This window comes from Pinus tabuliformis, chromosome 8, assembly GCF_031772625.1.
Source record: "Pinus tabuliformis cultivar Carrire ecotype Pingquan chromosome 8, CPIR1, whole genome shotgun sequence".
NCBI classification, from domain to species: domain Eukaryota; kingdom Viridiplantae; phylum Streptophyta; class Pinopsida; order Pinales; family Pinaceae; genus Pinus; species Pinus tabuliformis.
The window spans coordinates 1412628357-1412646721 of record NC_142294.1 but is presented as its reverse complement, the minus strand read 5'-3'; the positions used below and the strand labels follow the sequence as shown (position 1 = coordinate 1412646721).

The 18365-nt window shown below is 37.6% G+C and overlaps 1 protein-coding gene across 4 annotated transcripts; it reads left to right on the top strand.

Moving 5' to 3' along the window:
* The first annotated feature begins 6992 nt into the window (after nucleotides 1–6992).
* Nucleotides 6993–17027, top strand: LOC149240866 (T-complex protein 1 subunit epsilon-like). 4 transcript variants are annotated; one of them, XM_089367379.1, is made up of 5 exons: nucleotides 6993–7124; nucleotides 7294–7494; nucleotides 16228–16314; nucleotides 16408–16500; nucleotides 16673–17027. In XM_089367379.1, the coding sequence occupies exons 2-5, from the start codon at nucleotides 7378–7380 to the stop codon at nucleotides 16868–16870; spliced, it is 495 nt and encodes a 164-aa protein (XP_089223505.1). In that variant the 5' UTR covers nucleotides 6993–7124; nucleotides 7294–7377; the 3' UTR covers nucleotides 16871–17027. The 4 variants fall into 4 exon arrangements, with proteins under 4 accessions (XP_089223505.1, XP_089223506.1, XP_089223509.1 ...); XM_089367380.1 differs by having other exon boundaries at nucleotides 16683–16812; XM_089367383.1 differs by lacking the exon at nucleotides 16228–16314 and having other exon boundaries at nucleotides 16683–16812.
* Nucleotides 17028–18365: the final 1338 nt, after the last annotated feature.

Genomic DNA, 18365 nt, shown 5'->3' with positions numbered 1-18365 from the left:
ATATCCAAGGCCTTCCCAATAGGATGTTGTAATTGAGGTTTCCGTCGATTACTTCAACATCAACTTCTACTGTTTTTCCCCCCAGTTCAACTTGCAAGTTACTTAAAATCCCGTATGGAGTGTATGATCGTCCATCAAATGCTTTTAATGTCGTTGACGATTTCGACAAGGGTGGTGAGCCTAAATTTTTCCAGCAATTCGTCGACATAAGACATGTAGATGCCCCCTCATCAATAATTGTTCGATGAACAGTTTTGTTGAGGGCTTTCACTTGAATAAGGAAAGCTAGTTGAGCTGGTAACTGAGGGTCATATCCATTATGATCAAAGGCCACAAGATTGGAATCCATTGGGCCGATCCCACCTATGGCTGATAATAAAGCTTGCTCTTGGGAGGTGCAATTTTGCGCTACCTCAAGTGTCAACATAGCGGACGACGATTGAGCCAGGTCCTCTATTATATTATAATCCTGTGTTATTTTTTCATGAGGATTAAATGTCGATTTGTGTACTACTCCCTTTGGCGACTTTATCATTGGTTTAGGAACGATGGGTGGCTCAACTTTGGTCAAAGTTGTTGTTGAACTACTAGGTTGTTTATTTTCCTTGTTGTTCAACTGCTCTGGATTCCTGTAATCTTTATTCCTTTTCAAAGCATTATTCTGCTGCTTTGAGGTAGACAACATAAGCACTTGGGATCGGGAAGCATTTTGATTAGCAACCAGATTTTGTCTTGGATTAGGAAACGGATCAGTCAATACTGCTGGGGTTTTTGAACTCTTGAAGAGTTTCTTAACTTCAGCTATATGTGGACAATCTTTCGTCCAATGATCCTCATCGCATATATGACACCCTGTCGGGGGTTTCCCTTTCCTTTTCTTTTTCTTCTTGCCCCCTGGTTGCTTCAGTTGTTTGCTCTTGTCGATCGACATGGCATTTACTTCTGAGGCAAGAAGTTCCTCATTTGCATTTTGACTAGAGATTTTGCGTTTGCCAGTCACGCAATTACTGGCGTGAGAGTTAGTATTCGATTTAGGAGGGGGAGGAATTGAAAATTTAGGTCTAGGGGCGTCAGGTATTTTGTCGCAGAGCGTGCCAGACTGAGTATATACTAAGTCTAAATATTGAGCACGAGCAATGACCTGCTCCTCTGTTACGACTCCCCCCTTGGCCACATCTTCCGTTATAGCCGGAAGTAACGACTTTATAAACCATTCAGCTAACAGCTGATCGGGAACGTAAGTTTTCACCATCCTACGACGACCTCGCCACTCATGTATATGATCAGATATGTGAGTGGCCTTTGTCTGTTTGAAGTTGGTAAGGAGTTCTGTTCCCGTTTCATACCTTATCGATAATTGAAAATGGGTTAAGAAAGTCGTGGCTAAGGAGCTGAAATTGTTGAAAGAGGCTCTTGGCAATTCAATGTACCATTTAGCTGCTGGACCTGTCAATGTCCTCTGGAAGAGGCGAAGTCTTATCGAATCATCGTTTAGAGTGTTCGATGAACACCATAGATGAAAAGTCATGACGTGATTCGACGGGTCTTCACCTGGATTTCCATTGAATTTAGGAATGTCCGATGGAAGTTTATGCCGAATTGCTGGCCACCAAGGGGCATAAGCAATTGGATCATTCGTCAGCCGGTTTAGATCTGGTAATTCTAGAGCTGCTACAAAGGGCAACTGTTGGTTCAAGTTAGGCGAAGCATATCCAGGATAAGATGGTATCGCCTGAGCAATGGGTCTTTGCAGACCAGCATAATGCTGACAACTCTGACAAGGTTGATGGGTATAACCATTATAGCATGGTTGCCCATTACTTACAAAGACTTGTTGCTCAGGTCCTTGATATGATTGCTGGAATGGCGGTTGTTGAGATTGAGCCAGCTCTGGTTGTTGGACCATTTGCTGTTGACCAATACTGGATGATTTTCCAAGATGAGGAGTCACAGTACTTGTTTGAGCCTGAGTCGCTCCAGATAAGGAGGCACTACCCTGAGATTGTGATTGAGCCGCTGAGACAAGAGGTTGTTGTATTATAACAGGTAGCGCTTGTACTTGCGACGCATTCGCCATAGCAGGTGTGGTGGTAATATTCGACGCAGGGTGTACTGGTTGCATTGAATATACAACTCCTGGTTGTTGGGGCAGTATTGGTACCCAACCGCTGGATGTAATTCCAGTTTGACCTGAACCTTGTTGTAAACTCCCATATGGTTGTTCTCCGGGAGGGAACAATGAAAGAGCATACTACCCTCCATATGGTGGAAATCCAGTACTTAAAGGGTAAATTGGCCTTTGAAGACACATTGGATCAGTTTGTTGAGTTTCAACATAAGAAGTACCATATGATAATCCGGATGAAGAAATAGGAACTAACCATATTGTCGCCCCCGATTGGACTCCGGCTTGTTGTTGACAATTTGCCGGGACAGATGGTATACCAGCGAACATCGTTGGAGTAGCAGCAGGAGGTTCTGCTGCTGCTGTGTCAGACGACACAGTCCTAGATGTCGACGGTTGTTCAGACATATCTAGTCTATCCAAAAGATTTCTTAGCAATTCTACAAGAACCTACGATGCCAAAAGACTAACTTCGAAGATCAACGCAGGAATAGGAGGTGATTATGTTCCGTTTAAAATGAATTTTATTATGACGACGCTTTTAGATACAACTTGCTTTTTCACTTTTTAAGAGTCGAGAAAAAGCTAAAGATGACTCTAGTCTCCTTCGATGTATTAACGAGCCCGAAGTGACAAATGCTCGGATGGACTTTTTCAGTTATAGAGTTTGAAAAAGGCCAAAAGAAACTACTGTGGAGTTCTAGGCAGAGGGTGTGCCAAACCTTTCACGAAACCACAGAATACGTTTTACGGTACGAGTGGTCGATCTTCGTGAATGCTGTGTTCACTGCATCGCAATCAGTAGGGCGGCTGACACGGCTTCCTATGGATAATGGCTTTGTTCCTATAGGGGTCTCCCAATATACGCGACGGTACGCGGGAGCACAAATCCGTATTAGTGCTATCGTCCCTCAGGAGGAATCACCCACCTTCGTAGAGATCGACAGTCACTATGTTTAACGACGCCGGAACACGTCTCTACCTAGACCTCTACTGTGTTTCGTTATGTTTCAAAGCGTTGTTATGTAAATTCAGTTCGTTTTAGGTTGATCTTGCTTAGCAGTTTGCCTTTATGGATCACCACGTGATGTATGATACAACTCCTAAATGCAGTCTAAGAATGATAAGCAAGCTTTTTCAATTCTTTCAACTTATGAAAATCTTAACTACTGAGGGAAAAGAAAGACATCATCTTTTCAAACAGATCATAGAGCACACACTGATGCACTTTTCCTAAATCGACATGCAAACTGTCAAAATGCACATGCACAATGCAAGTATTTCTTTTCTTCTTCCTTAATGTTGATGTATTACAAAAAGAAAGCTGTTGTATAATTTCGAATTCAATTTCAAGCAAAAGCAAACAAGTTTTTGTCCAATAATCAAAAGAACACCTTAAGATTCACTCGTTTCGACACAAGAAATACTGAAATTCGAACCATATAATGAAAGCAAATGCTCAAGTAGCTATGAACAGCAATAAACTAGCTCTTAGAATCACAACGACACTTTATCACAGGTCTAGATTCAAGAGGTCACAGCAAGACTAGTTCACTTTCGCTATGGGAAACTGTGAATGAAAGAAAGAAATACAATAAGAACAATCACGGTTTCTTCATACAACTGAGGCCGAATGAGGGCAAAGAAAGGTAGTTTCAGCTGGGTATATAGGTTGACAACAGGCTACAAAAACAATATTGAAAACTGGGCAACAGACAGGAGGGAACCCCAGTTGCACAAGGCAAAACTGGATCAGCGCAGGTGTTGCACTGTCAATCTGACATGCAGCGCAGGTAGCCCCTTCGGTACCTGCGTTGCAGTGCAGGTAGCCTTTGCTGCAGCTGCACTGAAGAGACAACTCTCGTCTCTCTCAGATTCCGGGTCACAGTTTGCTCAAAAATCAATGGTTTTTGGCCAAATCAGAGGCTATCAGCCAAGTATACACTAGAGGATGATTAAGGAAGATGAACACTATCACAAAGAGCTAAAAAGAGTCCTTGTGGATCAGCTCTTCAAATCATAAACATGCCCAGCACTGGGCTAGAGTAGCTGCCCTCTACTTTGCATTCGAAGGATTCGGATGCAGTTCGATTCGGTACTCCCTTTGTTTAAGAAATGAATAGCAAGAAACACAAGCTACCAACAAGACACGATCCCTAGCGGAGTCGCCAGTCTGTTGTGGGGAACAGTATCCAACACGGAATGACCCTATCCCACTCTAAGGGTGATAGTTCCTTAGCAACAGCTGAAGCAAAGCTATCTAAAGTTACTTCTTTATGACATGCAAGAGACGAAAGGAAGAGATCCACTTACCGATGTCTTGCGCAAATGGTCGATCCAATCTCCTCTATTTGCCGCTTGCTCCCAGCTCCAAGTCTTCTCACAGGCCCAGCTACACGAGATCCTGCGAACAATACAAGAAAAGGAAACTACAAGAAGCACGCATTCATATTTGATTCAAGGATTAGCATAAATCAAAATACGCAAGTAAGACAATACACCATTGAAACACATGCGAATAGAAGAACCTCAAATGCTTTATTAATATAAGGAAGTAAGGTTCAGGCGGTGATACAACCGTGAGAGGTCCAATCCAGCATCACCTTCCCGACGGAAAGAAATCTCCTCTCCACCTCCCTCAAGCAATCACCCAATACTCACAACGGTAAACCAACAGCAATTCTTTGCACGAAATTCCGGCTTCCAGATCCCATGGGATGAGATCCTTATATAGAGTTTTGGAGTGAAGATAAGTCAGCTTGATGTGTGACTTGTTGTCCTCTTCAACTCCAGTTGTTCTTCAGTCCTTCACTCGGAGTTTCTGCCTTCCACTTGGAGTTTTAGAAACTCTTAACTCATCATTAGGCGAATCTTATGATCAAGTGCCTTTTTGGAAGCTTCCTGGGCACTGGCACATTGGGAAAAAGATTCCTCCACATGTCAAAGTACGCCCAGCGCAGGTAGCTTGTGTTGTACCTACTATGCAGCGCAGGTAGCCCTTGTTGCACTTGCTATGCAACGCAGGTAGCCTTTGGAGTAGCTGCTTTGATCCAAAATTGACCTGTTTCTGAGTGTTTTTCAGTGGAGAACTGATTTGCAGTGTTGTGGTTTGCTGACCTTGTTCCTCTAAGGGTAAGAACAACATGTTTAGGGACTTTGGATCCCTTGGATTATTGACATTTCATGCTCCATGCTGTAAGGCACAAAAATGTCTATAACACTTATCCTCCTCTTCCATTCTCCAACAAAAACTTATTAATCTTATATCATAAACACTTTATATAGGTAAGCATTGTAATCATTTTCCTCAACTCACACGGTACCTTTACACCTCAACCCATATAAGTGGACCTAAGTCCATGGCACAACCCATCACACTCTAAGATGGTTCTAATTGTCTCCTCAAAACTAGGACATAACACACCTTAAATGCCAAATGGTTAAGTCATCCCAAATTTGTGGGATTTTTTCCTTCATGGAACACATTCTAGCTAGTGTTGATCAAACACAATGCACTAACACCACTAACATACACTAAAAGTCCTAGATACCCTTACGTTGTGGCACGCACCCAAGCACTTCGACTGCACCTCCATAAAATGCACCTTCAACTTTGGATGTCCCAAAATAGTAATATCCTAACCCAATATGGCCTACTTGTTAGATTTGTGTAGTTCCCTCCTTATCAGATCCTTGCACCTCCTTGCACTCCATGGTAAATCTACTCTAATGGTCACCTTCCAAGTTCCAACACTTCCTTTCACATCATGACATAACCACCGATATACATTACAACAACCTTCAACTTCTTTAGTGGGTTGCACATCTATTTCACATTTCTTCTCCATCTTACAAAGTGGTAGTGCCAAGGAGAGAGTATCAAGTTGAATCAAGGATTGCTCACTTAGTACCACTACTAAGTTGCCTTCGTGCAACTTGTCAAATCCCTTAATTTTGTTTCACAACTTCTCATAGGGCTTAACTTGCTTGTATACACTTCTAAGTGAGACTACAATCCCCCAACCTCTCCTTTGCAACCCTTGTTAGAGTCTTCTTAGACGTGCAATCATGCCTCAAGCTGAATATAACACTAGCATCCCAAATGTGCATGCTCATTCCATCTTTTAATGCTTCGCTGAAACCACATTATGACACTGCTTAAAATGAAATGTTTACATCTTAAGACAATGTACCTACTTTGCTTATGACAATCTAAACTATGCAAGTGGCTAAGAGAGGACTATATTTTCCCAGGATGAAAATATAGGGTCTTACAACCCCATTCACACAATAATTTTAATATATTTCACCCGAAAAAAGATACATACCCTACTCCTTTCAAATTTATCATATAATTTTAAGAAATTAACACTTGTTATTAACTATTAAATAGACTTACTATATATTCTCCTTTGTTTGCACCCACCTTATATGTAAAAACATATAAATATTTTCAATACAACCAAATTAAAATCATATTTTTCCATTTAAAAATTATTAAATTGAAATTAAAAAAAATTACACCTAATAAACTTAAACAACAACCATAAAATTATATTATTATTATTATAAATATTTTCTAACCTAACCAATAACCAAAAACATTATATAGTTACTTCTTTAGTGATGTGAAAATAAAATAACACCTAATAAACTTAAACAACAACCATAAAATTATATTATTATAAATATTTTCCAACCTAACCAAGAACCAAAAACATTATATAGCTACTTAACTAGTGATGTGAAAATAAAAAAATGTATTTACTGTTTTTCACTATGAAATTAGCATTTTTGAAAAAAGGTAAAGCTTTACTTTTCTTTACAAAACCCCTCCCAACCCAAACTTCGTTTACATTCTAGAACAAGAAGGAGGATCTGTTCACTTTTCGCAGGGCGGGAGCGAAAACGAGATTGCAGAGATTTGCGAATTAGGGTTTCACCAGTAGCAGACACTCGAACCCCACGATCAGTTCTTCAATCCATTGACGGCGCCAAGGTATGTTCCATTTTTTACTTCAATGGATTTCCACCCGCACATTCAGTCTTCCACACAGAGAGGAGTACACGCATTTCAGGTTCCTGGTTCAAAATCCAGTGTGTTTTTAGCAGCCACTCTTGTATGTTTAGGTTTTAATCTCTATGCTGCAATCTGTTAATGTTTGCAGGGATGGCGCTGGCATTTGATGAGTACGGGAGGCCATTTATCATAATAAAGGAGCAGGAGCAGAAGACCCGAATCAGAGGCTTAGATGCTCAGAAGGCCAACATTGTGGCCGCCAGGTCTGTTGCGAGAATCCTCCACACCTCACTCGGCGCCAAGGGAATGGACAAGATGCTCCAGAGCCCCGACGGCGATGTCACCATCAGTAAGCTTCTCTTCCATTTATTGAATCTCTATTTCTGGGTTGGTAAAACCCCTTAAAAATCTAAAAATCTGAAACTAAGTAGAATTTATTTTAAAAAACTTATGATTCGTAAGTAGCAGTTACTTTAAAAAATTTATAGGTTTTCCGAAAGGAGTGAAATAAGCAAATACTCTGTGATCTGCTTACTCTTCCTCACAAACTATGAGGCCCGCCGAGCTAGATGCTCTACATACGACGCTGACTGCCTACGAAAGCTCCCGAATGGGTGAATGCGTTGAGATGTCACTAACATTGAGAGATAGACACTTTCCAGGGATCTACTTGGCATAGAGGTACTTTTGGCGGGCTTTTCACTAACCAAGAAACTTCGTTTACAAATTATTTTGCTCAAAATAACACCAATTGCTCGACAGCAGAAGGTTCATAAAGAAATGGAAATAATAATTTTAAGAAGAATTTCGGAATAAAGAAATAAATTATATAAATGTCCACAAATGATGAAAGGACATTAGGTTAATGGGACTAAAACTATATATTGATGCTGGAGTGCTTAAAGGTATTCGCTGAAAAGGAGAGACTACAAATAAGATTTCAGATTTAACAGAATGACGAATGATAAAATAACAAAGGGGTGATTATCTCAATTGTTTGTAGCCAATGTTGTTGAGCATCTGGCTGGTTCTGGTTACGTGTTAGTAGGTAACCAGTTTAAATCCCCCAGATTTAGGTGCACTAGTCTATGTCAACAATTTTACGAAGAATGCCATTCACAAATATGGAGAAGCATCTCTTGGATTTCCTTATCAGATGTTCAAGGGTTATAATAACAGATAAACCTGATACAATGAAGACGAGCATCTGGCTGGTTCTGGTTACGTGTTAGTAGGTAACCAGTTTAAATCCCCCAGATTTAGGTGCACTAGTCTATGTCAACAGTTTTACGAAGAATGCCATTCACAAAAATGGAGAAGCATCTCTTGGATTTCCTTATCAGATTTTCAAGGGTTATAATAACAGATAAACCTGATACAATGAAGACAAGACTAATAGCAGAAGCCTAGAAAATAAATAAGTCCTAATTTATCTAAGCGTCAAAGGAGAGGTATGCAGGGCCATAAACCAGGCTGGATTCTATCCTGGCAAACTTTATTGAAGCTCATCGGACTGCAAAGTTTGACGGGTTATGTGTGGAAGGGAGAACCCTGGTGATGGGTGTCTGTCTAGTGTCTACAAGATATAAGCTGAGAATTATAGCTTTTGTAAGATAGCATACCTAGATGGCCTTGTGGATTATCTGGATGATCTCAACTGTGCTTGGTAAGGGTGCTTCTGAATCACTGATCGTCTGTTATTTTTGCTCATGACTGGTGCATCTACCGGGTCATCGATGCTTCATCCAGCTGAAAAAATGATGCAATCAATCTAGTGGATCTGGGTCTGGAGGACTCATGCATGTCCTGCTCTTAGAGTATTTGGTTCGCTTTACTTTGTTCTTGAATAATGAACTCTGCTTTCACTGTTGTGGGGAGATTCCAGTCTTAATGGATTTTTTGTTGTCATTTCAAAATTTGTAGTGGATAAAAGCCATGCACTGCAACAATGCTCCCAGCCAGATAATTTCATTAAATTTTGGAATCTAATAAGAAAAATCGAAATCGAGTAATAGTTTGTGTGGGAAGCAAAGAAAGTGAGAAAAAAAATCTTAGCTTTGAGCTTCATTTATGTGTACTTTGTATAACGGCTACTTGGTTAACTTAGTAGGTCAGTCTTTATTATCTAAAATATGCATATTGAAGATTGGATATCACGGCAGTTTCTCCCTCTCATCTCCATTGTCAACATGGTCGTCAGTGAGCATCTCTACATGAACAGAGGATCTATTTGTCCTTTTAATGTTAACAAATTTATAGTTAATTATATAATAAATATTTTGATGTACATGTACATGAGGACTGATTAGCGCCGTGAGCAAATCCAGGCAAGGGTAGGGGGTTCAAGAATTTTAAGGAAGGTTGCCTCTTGTTCATAATTGTTGTGACAATTTTTCTGATTACTGGAGGTTCAAGAATTTCAAGGAAGGTTGCCTCTTGTTCATAATTGTTGTGACAATTTATCTGATTACCTTGACCTCCCTGATTTCAGCATAAGTGTAACTAGGAATGGCTATAAACCATAGTAGCAAAATTTGAATCTGAATATGTATTCAAATACAACTCAGTATGGAAAATACCTAATAAAGAAATGCAGCATGGTTCCAATATGGAAATCTATATTTCTCAGTATGAAAATAAGCGTTTTGTTCCATATTTTAGAATAATTTCATCCTCAGAACACACTAAAACCAGAAAAAGCAATTTATTCTTTGAAAATTTTTCAATGTAGTTTATTTTTAAGTGTTTTCTTACTGTTATTTTTATTTTTTTGAGGTTTTTGCTCTGTTTTTTTGGGGCTTATATGTTGATGGGTATCAAAGACATTATAAGGTAAGTGAACTGTTCTGTATCTGCATTGCAGTGAAAACATACTGAATTTTGTACTGTTGCCGAATTTCCATATAATAAAGAGCAATATGACCAAATCTTGCTACTATGCTATAAACTAGATTTCCAGCATTGAAATCCCCTTGTGTATTCAGCTATGGGTCCTGTGGGTCATCTCGACTCCCTCCATGATAGTCCTTAGAACATATTCAGGTTTGTATTTGTTCAATAGAAATGTAGGGAAACAAATATTCCTTTCAAAGGTGTAAGACTCTGTCACCAAGCAATATCTAATGTGCCTAAACATGGTTCTATCAACCCTATGGTTGTCTTGTGGTATTTTTTCTTGCTTCTCTGTTCTACACTACTTGGACACTCCATAACATTTTTCTACATTTTAATCATGCTATCCAGTGAGAAGATATACTTGAATTCTGAAAGGATATGTTATAATGCTGATACTACTTGTGACTGCACAGAGAGGCCCTGAGTCACTGAACATCCACCATTCTTTTGTGGAAAACTGGCTTCTGTATGAAGGGGTGTTACCTGCAACAATGCCTATGGACAATCTTGCAGAAAAATGGGCTCTGCTTGAAAGGTGTGTGATCCCTTCAACATGCCGATAGCTGATGGTTATAATTTTGAAACATAACCCAGAGGAGAAAGAAAGGAAACTTCTTCCTAATCGTGCACAGGGCAGCCCTTTCATATTGATTAAGCCAGATGCAACTACAGTTCCATGGGAACAAGACCAAAAGCCATCATCAAAACACAGTGTTCCATGACACTAGGAAATAGACCTTGAGTCAATCTGGTAAATGCATTATCTGTAACAGTAAGAATAGATGAACCGTATTCCTCAGTAACTGCTATTCCTCACATCTAGAATTTTGCACCCCTTGGTATCCTTAGTGAGTCTTTTCCTTCTTTCCAGAATGGAATTTTGAGTGTAGGTGCTTTTGTGATTGTTTCATTTCCTTCTTGTATATTATTGGTCTCTCATGTGCATTCATGGACAGGCATAGCCCACTAGATATCTGAGAGTTTGAAACAGGCTTGACAATTCTCAAAGTTTTGTAAACTTTTCTTGTCATTTTAGTATCTAGAGTCTTGTCTGCTATGGTTTGGAACTTCTTGAAAAAAATGTTGGCATTGGGGGTACACATGCTAGTTTTACATTTTTACCCAATATGGTGGTGTGTAGGGTATCGCAAGATAATGTTTTGTTGGAAACACATCAGGATGGTTTTCTTGCTATTGATGTGAATGAATACTTCTGTTAAGCATATTTTTCTCTATGCCATGTTGTAGGAGGATGCATACCTGGGATTGAGGAACACATCCTATGGTCTGAGGGATTTGTCCAAATTTTGGGGACATGTCTTCTGGCAACATATCATAGTTAAAATTAGGCTTAACAGCAATAGCCATTTGTATCAACAGCAGGAAAACCATCATGTTCTATTGTCAACAAATTTCACCTCAAGATACACTTGGATTTGCCGAGTATTCATTGCAAGCAGGTTAAAGTTAAAACTAGCATTAGTACCCATTGCTAACATTTTTTTTCAAGAAGCTCCATACTTTATTTGCAACTCCTATATCCAGGATTCAGGATTTGTCGGGGGGGGGAGGTACAGAAATGTCCTGAACAGCTCGAGATGCTCCTTGGCTTGCTACCTGATGTCTGCATGATGCAAAATTTAAAGTTGGGGGACATCCCATGTTATGGTCATATGCATCTAATTTGTAAATTTCATTTTCCTTCACACCATGCATCTAATTTGTATTCTGTATGAGAATTAACAAAGGAATGATGCTCTTTTTCCTCTTTTCCGCTTTCCACAATATTTGCTGTTTTTTTTGGTGAGTTTTCCATGTTCTAGATCCCACTTTGTTCCCACACACTCAAATTTTAGTTGCCTTGCTCTGCCACAATAATAATGCTTCAAATTCTTAATTCTGGATTTGCTTATTCTTATTTTTAGATTTGCTTTAAACCGAATCTTTACCTGTAAATTGAGATGTAAACTTAGAGTTGTGTTTATAGATTCAGAAATAAAGTTGAGTTTTTGAAAAGTTCTCAAATGAGAGGCAAACGTTTTAGGCTAAGCACAACCATACCCTTTATTTTCCTCCCTTCCTATGGATTATAATTGATAATCTAATATTTTTTAACTTCATTTGATTCTCTGAAGTTGATTCCCTTCCTCCATTTTCATTAAAATCATCATGTTATAAGGCAAAAGGGCATACCTTTATATGAAATTTTGCCAGCAAAGAGTCCAAAATTAAATTTTGGACAATTAAATTTTCATGCAACTAAGCAACATTGCTTTTTAACAATACTCTTGGTTCAACATTTTTTGACAATGGTCTTGGTTCAGTACTTTCTTACGAGCAGAGCCCTCTCCATTCCTTCAAGCAAGAGTGGTCTGCTTGGAAAAACAATAAATCCGACCATTTCAATTTTTTCATAATGTAATACCTTGTACCGGATATCTTTGGTTTATGCCTTCTAAAATCTTGGATACCTCATCAATTTTTCCCTTAGAGAAAAACTGTTTTACAGAGTCAAAAAGTTAGTTTCACAACCTCTTCTAATTCTTTTGCCTTCTAATTGTAATGATTTTTCCACTTCACTGGTCTGAAATAGAGCAGACATTACTTCTGTGTATACTTTAACATGTACAGAGGATTTACAATCTATCACTTCTTCAAGAACTTTTTATGCCTCAATTTTTTTTCCTACCTTCCCAAGATGATGCATGCCATAGATAAAACTTGCATGACTTGGAACAACACGTTCCCTAAGCATTTTGTTCAGTATCTGGGCAGCGGCTTGAACTTTCTTTGATTTGCAGCAAGCTTTGATGAGTGAATAGTACAGAGCATATGTGGGTGAGAGACCCTTTCTAATCATTATCGCCAGTTGATTCACTGCCTCATCCACCATACCCAACTTGCATAGGCCTCCAATGAATGTCCTATAGCAAACTATATCAGGATTTAAATTTTTTCATCTCCATTAGATAGTTCCTTGCATGGTCCACTCTACCAGCGTTGCACAAAGCATTGATCAATGCATTCAAATGGATTGTCCACTCCGAGAAAGGATTGTCCCTGATTTTAATATATAGTGTGACAAACCGTATGTGACAGGCAGGTGGAAAACTTTTCTCGCAATTGACTAAGCGACGTCCTGCGAGCCAGACTTGAGACGGAAACCCTCGTCAGAAGTATATGCTTGGCTCTTTTCCAAACAAATGAAGAGTCAATGAGGTTTTGTGTAATCACTTCTGGTATCGTATTGGGTTATTGTTAGAAGCGATAATTGGATTCGGATTCTCATCGAGTGAGTTGTTCTGCTTTCTCAATTTGAGAGGGTTTGTTTGGAGGGAAAAACGAAAGAGGACATACAAGAATAGTGAGGGGAAAGATGCAGAGGAAGAGGATTGAGAACATCGCTAGTAGGCAAGCTACATTTTCCAAACGTAGGTGGATTGCTGAAGAAAGCTTATGAGCTCTCGGTGCTCTGCACTGCAGAAGTTGAACTTGTGATTTTCTCCCCAGCAGGAAAGCTCTATGAACTGTTTTTTAGTGCAAATCCTACTATTTTGATTCTAATAATCATGGCTATGCAAACCTCATGAGATTCTTACTAATAACCCCGGTGGTGCAAGCCCTAGTAAGCTCGATGTTGAAAAACTTAGTGTAAAACCTCCAACAACAACATAATCAATACATGATGTCAAAAAAAATGGAGAAGCATCCAAGGTTCTTAAGCAATGATGTAATGAATGAGGTGGAGAAGCATCCAATGTTATTGAGCGATGGTTAGCTATACGAGGAAACATGCAATGTCATCTTCCTTTCATTTTCATGGATATAACTTAATATAACTTTCTTATGTAGAAAACATGGCTTATCTTAGGCTTAACCATGCATATAAAATACCACCTATCATCTTCATTGAAAAAAGAATGGTGTCTTTGTTCATAAATATCAGTGATTAATCGTAGGAATGGCTATTATTCTCTATCAAACAAAATCAAGGACTAAGTAATGAAGATCTTGGTCGACAACAAAACTTATGATTATTAATTTCACATTAAAATTCACTTCATCTCTGCCACCTTCAAGGAAATCTTTGTTATCCATCACCATATTGATGTTGTGACTTGGTCCTTGAAAAACATTCAGCATGTTTGATTCATGGAAACCTTCAAGTTAGACAGTATATGTCATGCTAACTTGCAAGAGATTGGTGTGAGGTACATTGAGGCTTGCAGGGCCTGCCCTGCAGTTTGCCCTCATGAAAGCATAGAAGTAGATTATAACCGGTTTCTTAGGAAACCATGAATCCTTTCTAGCCTTGACATCTCCGTGACCAACAAGATATACAACTCCTGATAATTCAGAACACTTCCATAGTTCCAAATGTACATCACAAGAAGGAAGTAGGTGGCAAAAACCATTTATCCAACCATTTTCCCCCACTTTCATCAAAACTGCAAAAAAATAAATTAGCTCAGTTGATCCAAATAGAACAGGAAATCCAATCGCAAGGAATATATTTTTTGCCCATATAAGAACCATGACAAGAGTCACTAGGCTTGTAGTCACCATAATCATCTCTACCTTTGCAATGCCATATGCATTTGATATCTCGACCGTGCTCTTAAAACAATCACATACCAAGACACACATTATCATTAGAACCCAGTTGATGACAAGAATGTAGATCTGACCCATGAACCGTCGGGATGTGTGAATTATTTTCAATCTGGGAAAGCATCCTAGGGCCATGGACATTTTAGTAGATGAAATTGTTGCTGAGATCATTGCCTGGCTTGCAATCATGGCAACAACACTAGCTATCACGAAGACTGGCCAGATAAAACCATCTGGAATTGAAGAAGAGAATACGTTCTCCACCCCAGAGGGATGCTTCATAAGATATGCAACTTGATCCATGTAAGCCAATAGTAGGCATGGGAATACTACACATGTGAAGGCTATCTGGATGGATCTTACTGAGAAGTGACCCAAATCAGCAAACATAGCTTCAGCTCCTATTATGCATAACACGCAACCTCCTAGGAACATCCATGCTTTGATAGTGTTCCTCTTGAACAAGTAATAGATATAAACAGGATTGAATGCCCTTAAATTTGTCATGTCATGTTAAATAATATTGTAAAGTAAAATAGAACCAATAGAGAAAAACCATATCATGAGTGCCAGAGAAAATGTCATGCCTACTTTGCTTGTACCAAACTGTTTTATGCTGAACAAGATCACCAGGAATATGATTGAGACAATGACCACTGTTTTCAACTTTAGTATTTTGTCAAATATTAAGAAATGTGAAACATAATATATATGTTAAAGAAGAAACATATTATATATCTTCAAGGAGAAACATATAATGGTAATGCAAAGTTTTAAAAGGTATGTGATCCTTAGGCTTATTGGAGAGTATATAAAAAATTTCACACCTTTTTATGAGATATGGGAGGAAAACATGTTAAAGATTTTTAATAAATATAAAATTTCCAAAATGATGCTAGTTACATGTGATTCTTTTTTCATTGTTTGTGATTATGAAAAATGAAACTCAATGTTTTTTCATTAGTGCACACATATTTCATTATATAATTGCATATAGAAAAATCATTCCAGAGCCGATAACAATAAAAGTGAAGAATTTATGGTCCAACCTTATATTTAAGGGAGATGTTTGAGGATGACTTTTGAATTTTGTTTTTCATTTTAAGACATTTGGAGCAAATATTAGGAAGGACTTTGAGAAAGGATTGTCCTTGATTTTCGAAAATGGAGTTGTTCCTTTCCAGCCATATGCCCCAAGTGACCATCAAAGGGAGAGCTCATATGTTTTTTGGATGTTTTCTTTATAGCCATTTTTTTACACATATCCATAGAGTCCCCATGCCATTGATGTGAATTACTTGTTCGGTTTTTTTTAACCAAAATTTTTAACCAAACAAGAAAAATTAAAAAAATGCCTCAAGATCAAAGACTGAAACAAAGACCTATTGACATACCTTTTAAAGTATGGAAAGAACTTGTAAAATCATATGAGAAGTTGGATGCACAAAGAAAAGCCGGCAATGAGAGCATTCAGGTATTGAATTTTTCATTAAACATTATTTAGAATGTATTAATACTTATAAGTATCTTAGACATGTATTTGTGTGAAAATAAATTGAATTGGTTTATGTTTAAGGACAAGGCATCCAAGGCGAGGTTAACCAAGACAAAAGTCACTCATTGTAGTGGCCAGAAAGGTTTAAAAGTACTGATAACAACCTTTGTAAGTATATTAAACATGTGATATTTTTTTAATAAATTTTGTACTAGAAGAAAGTCATTGTTATCTAATTTCTCCCTATTTACTGATTGATAGGAACTAAAATATGGAAGACCTCCAAATCATTTGGAAAAGGAGGTGCTGCAGCAAAAGAGATGGGTTGAATTTGTTGTTTGGATGGACTCTATGGTATGTAATCTTAGTTGGATTTCCAATATACTTTTAAACCATATTTTCATTTTATTTTTTAGTACTATTAGATAGTATATCTTACCTCATTTTATGGTTAACATTGTATAACAAAAACATGCGTTGTGTTATGTAATTAATACTAACATGTAATATTGATTTTTTTTGTCAGAATGCTATAGGTAATGATTGCCAAGACGATGATCCAAATTATGTTCAACATATATTAGGAGATGATGAGGATGAGGATGAGGATGATGGTGGTGAAGGAGGAGATGATGATGATAGTTGCGGTGTTGGTGATGATGTGGATCAGAGTAATGAGGATGGTCAAGATGATCATGAGGATGATCTTGGTGGTGGTAGCTAGGCATGCACATGCATTGTTTTTTATGAAGAAATTATTGTGTAGAATGACATTGTTATGTTTAGATGGGTGTTGTGAATTTACCCTATATCAATGAGACATTTTGATTTTGTAATCATACGATGAGTTTGATTTATGTATGTTGTTAATTTATCGTAGAATAACGATATTCATGAAATATTTTGATTTGTTAATCATATTTGAATTTTACTTGTTTTGATTAAAAATAATACTGATTTTATTAGTATTATGTTGCTATTTTATACATGTTTTGAAAATTGTTAATGACACATTGTTATTTTTTTGGATGGATGTTGTCAATTTCTCTTAAATTTCTTTACAAATGATTTTGAATTGTGATATCTGCTTTAATGATATTTAGAAACTATCATATATTTCACTATGAATCTATAAAGGGGGTCATATATGTAAAGAAAAATATACTTTATATAAGAAGTCAAATGCGGATGTAACCATGGATGCAAAATTGAAAGTAAAATTGGATGTCAAACTAGGAATTAATACAAAATGCAAACAATTGACATACAAAGTGTTTTAAATTAGAAGTGAAAAATTGTGCAATAGTTGACACAAAGAAGGGAACAAAACATGGCATACAAAAGGATATCAAATTGGGCAAAAGCAAGGACACATAAATGGGCACCAAATTAGATGCAAAAGAAGACAACAACTAGATGTAAAATAAGATGCAAAGTTGAGCGTTAAAAAGAAGCAAAAAATGTTATAAATTAATATGCCAAATGATGATGCAAATAATGGTGTAAATTTGGGATGCAAACTTGGGTGCAAAAAAGGAAAAAAAAAAGATGTAAGAAAAGACATAAAACAAGATGCAAAATGGGGCTGAAAAAAGGTGAAACCAAGGATGCCTTATTGGATGTAAAAAATGATTCCTAATCACATGCAAATTTAGGCTCGAACTCAGACACAAAATTATATGCAAATGTGGACATAAAATGAGGCAAAAAAAGATGCAAATTTGGATGGTGAAAACGATGTAAAACTAGACACCAAAAAAATGCAAAATTGGATGAAAAAGTCGGTGTAAATAATGGTGCAACATTGGACACAAGTAGACACAAAAAAATGGTGCAAAAAGGGGCATAAAATAGCTTAAAATTGGATGCAAAACTTGGTGCAAAAACAAATACAAAAGTAGACGTAAAAAATGGCTCTAAATTGAATGTACCATTAGACACAAAATAAGATGCAAAGGTGGACACAACACATGACTCAACATAAGATGCAAATATAAATGCAAATTTGGATGCTCAAAATGATGTAACATTAGATGCAAGAGATGGTGTTAAAAATGATGCAAAATTGGATGAAACAAATGACGCAAAATATGGTGCAAAATGAGATGGGAAAAATGGAGACAAATCAAACGTAAATGTGGATGTAAAAAATGGTCCAAAAAAAGATGCAAAAATGGGCACAAAAATGGATGCAAAATTTGGTGCTAAATCAAATTCAA

Bases quoted from the DNA above. Each gene is read 5' to 3' on its own strand.
- LOC149240866 (XM_089367379.1), top strand. From the start codon at position 7,378: ATGCTCAGAAGGCCAACATTGTGGCCGCCAGGTCTGTTGCGAGAATCC. The intron at 16,315-16,407 runs GTAAGTATATTA...ACTGATTGATAG, and splicing joins AAGTACTGATAACAACCTTT to GAACTAAAATATGGAAGACC. The intron at 16,501-16,672 runs GTATGTAATCTT...TTTTTTTGTCAG, and splicing joins TTGTTTGGATGGACTCTATG to AATGCTATAGGTAATGATTG.